The sequence below is a fragment of the Papaver somniferum genome, chromosome 4 (genome assembly GCF_003573695.1).
Source record: "Papaver somniferum cultivar HN1 chromosome 4, ASM357369v1, whole genome shotgun sequence".
Lineage (NCBI taxonomy): Eukaryota > Viridiplantae > Streptophyta > Magnoliopsida > Ranunculales > Papaveraceae > Papaver > Papaver somniferum.
In genome coordinates, this window is record NC_039361.1 from 22,859,570 (window position 1) to 22,862,736 (window position 3,167).

A 3,167-nucleotide genomic window follows, 5' to 3' on the forward strand; every position below is an offset into this window, starting at 1 on the left:
ATCTCCTAATATGTGTGATGAAGATGACAGCAATATAGGCGATTCCACAACGTGCAATGGAGCCGTTAACAGTAAAGAGATTCCTAACTTCAACAACGAATTCTATCACTTTACTGAACTGATCGACAGTTATCCTAGTCCCCAGGTGAGTGACGATCTCGTTTTCTGCAATCCAATTACTTCTCAAAACCAACCACTCGTTCCCTCTGCAGTACTAAGATTTTCCATGGAAAAAAAAACTGTGAAGCCCTCAGCAGTGAAATTCAAGGCTCGTCAGGAACCCATGGATTCTTGGCTGGATTAGGTAGAATCTATGCTCAGAAGTAACGAAATCCAACAAATCTTGAAGAGAGTCGGAATCTACCATGCTGTTTTAGCTTCAGGGTCCTTAAAAATAAAGAAAGTCATTGCTGATTTGATAGCCCTGCTATGTCGTTGGAGTAAACATACTCACACCATCGTCTTCGCTTGGGGAGAACTCATAATTACTCTCGAAGATGTAGCGGCACTTCTTCATCTTCCAGTTACAGGTATCTTGTCTTTAACGTTAGATGATAGTGAAAAGGAAGTATCTCTAGCTCTATCCGAAGCCATTAATCAAACTCATGCTCAAGCAGTTATTAAGAAGAATAGATTTAAATTTTGGATTAGCCGTTGGCGTAGTAATGAGGGACTTCCCGGATTTGCATCTTATTCCACCACACAGATCGCTGCTTTCATATTATTATGGCTATCTAAAGATGTTTTTGAGAACTCAAACGGCGAAGAGCTAAAATCTGCACTGATTCCTGTGCGATAAAAATGGCTCGGGGAATAACTTTTCCTATTGGGAATTTATTTTTAGGAACTACGTACTCGACTTTAGACAATTTTGTATAGGATATGGCATCTTCGAATGGTAAAAGAATGGATACCTGGGTGAATGTGTGCTTCCTTCAGGCGTGGCTATAGGAACACTTTTCCTGTCCCTCGTTCACTGAAAACTAGTGATCCTCAGATAGCCAGAATTTGTCGTTTGTGCAATAAATATCCAATTCAGCAACCCTTGTTCGCATTAATGGATAATGAAAAATCTATCATCTTTCGTCCTTGGACACAAATTCCTGAGGGTGTGGCTCAGTTGCAATAGGACATGATCACTTATCTGAGGCAGAGGCTACATATGTATTCAACAGTTCTCCTGGTCGTGTATTGAGTTTGGATAGCCGTGGTGACTTTAGTATACAATCTTACAATATCGACAGAACTGCTCGCCAGATTGGATTTGACCAGGATATCCCTTTTCGTAAAGGACCATCCACGCTTTCTAGGATCCAGCAGAATCTCGGTACTGTAAGTGGTTTGCGAAGAAGCTTTCCGTTCTTTCATGCTCAAAGGACCGGCCGCGTATCTTCTAGAGGTCAAACTTACCGGATGGAGCAACTGATGAGCATAAGTAGTTTCATACAAGATATTTTGGAGGATGGTGTAATCTTCGCGTCTCACGAAACGAGTTCCAAACATCCATCCCCTTGCGCAAACCAAGTAAGTATTTTCTGTTTAACTATTTTCCATGAACTAATCATATTCTTTTACAATTTTAACTGGATGTGCCCTTTTAGATTGGACGTTCCGTTCGTGCTCGAAGAGAAATTGATTCTCAGGTGGACAACATAGAAACTGACATAGACTGCCTCGATTCTACCATGACGGAAGACCCTTCTCCTCCTACTTTAGGAATTCCACCGGTAAGTACGCCATCTTTTTTTTTAACTCCATAAATATTCCCATTCTTGGTTAGTACCGTGATGATCATACCTAGGAATATCCCTTTAGTCGAGTATTCGTCAGAAATTTTCAGATTCAGTAGACCTGTATATAATAAACTGTAGAATCTTCATACAATATCAGATTTGAGCTCCCAACCCCAATTTGAAAAGATAAAAGGATTATATATTCAACACATATAAAATGTCCTAATTTCGAATTGTTTAGGTCAGTCAACCAACCACATACTTTTGTCATCAGAAATCCCGTATAGAATTTTCAGGAGCGTTTCAGATCGCGCTTACTTCGATGTTGGGATCACATATCCTAGATAGCTTATCCGTTTGAGGCACCCTTTTGATATGTTGTAGAAGAGATATAGATAAACATACTTGCTCAAGACAGTACCCCAAAATTCCTTACAAATGTTCGTCAGTTAATGCGTTTCATCATGGCATTGTACAACAATCCCAATCATAAGAGGATTCTCATATTCCTTGATCTGTTGCATGTCATGACGCTTTGAATATGTCTCCTAGAGTATTATGAATTTATTATATTTCTTATATGAGTATAAGACGTGGACTTTGTCTCTATGAACACTAATCCCACCTGCGAAAGCAAATTTAATCGTCGAAGCTAAATTCCCCTTTTTACTTCCATATCTCAATATACCTTATTTGATTCCATCTTATTTTGTAGACTCATGACGTGGGAATGAATCAAGATGTATTTATTGGAAATACAACAGAAATATCCTCTCTCGAAAATGCCTCAACTACCCATCAGTCTCCAGGTTCTGGTGATTCTCGTGTCGAAGAAACCCGAAGAGATGAAGCACATCCATCGACTGTCGCCGAATCTCCTATTGCTGGCCTGGATTTTGTCGACCCCAGTGCAAACCTGGGCTCAAATTAAATACTTGTAGGGGGATTTGATGTTGCTACCAAACATGCCAAACTGTACCGGTTGATTTGGCAAAGATATGGCCATATTGCTACAATGGGGATAATAACTTATGTCGTTCATCCCATGATCGAAATATTTAATGACTTGTTGGAGACCCTCGATGCGGTACGGGACTTGACTATGAACAACATTCCTTCTGGCTACTTCATAGACCTTGAAAACATCGTGACCACTTGTGAAAATCTTCGTTTTGACGTGAAATGACTCCGAGAATGGCTCAACAACACCCAAGCCGAATTTGAAAAGCTGTTGCACTCTGGCCCTCGCTTTTCGAGAGATACTCTTACCCTTGAGGAGAAACTGGTAAGCGAGGAGGTGGAGCGTGCATAGAAAATAACGCGAGATGCTGAAATCAAGGTGCAGGAGCTGACCAGGAAAAAGGAAATCTTTTCCCCAGGAGAAAAGCTGGTTTTGGACGGTTTTCTTTAGGTCGGCTAGCCGTTTTTTTCTTT

The 3,167-nt window shown here is 40.5% G+C and overlaps 1 protein-coding gene across 1 annotated transcript; it reads left to right on the plus strand.

Annotated features, from left to right (window-relative positions):
- The first annotated feature begins 882 nt into the window (after positions 1 to 882).
- Positions 883 to 2,880, plus strand: LOC113272172. Its single transcript, XM_026522060.1, has 4 exons — positions 883 to 898; positions 1,121 to 1,524; positions 1,602 to 1,727; positions 2,449 to 2,880. The coding sequence occupies exons 1-4, from the start codon at positions 883 to 885 to the stop codon at positions 2,662 to 2,664; spliced, it is 762 nt and encodes a 253-aa protein (XP_026377845.1). The 3' UTR covers positions 2,665 to 2,880.
- Positions 2,881 to 3,167: the final 287 nt, after the last annotated feature.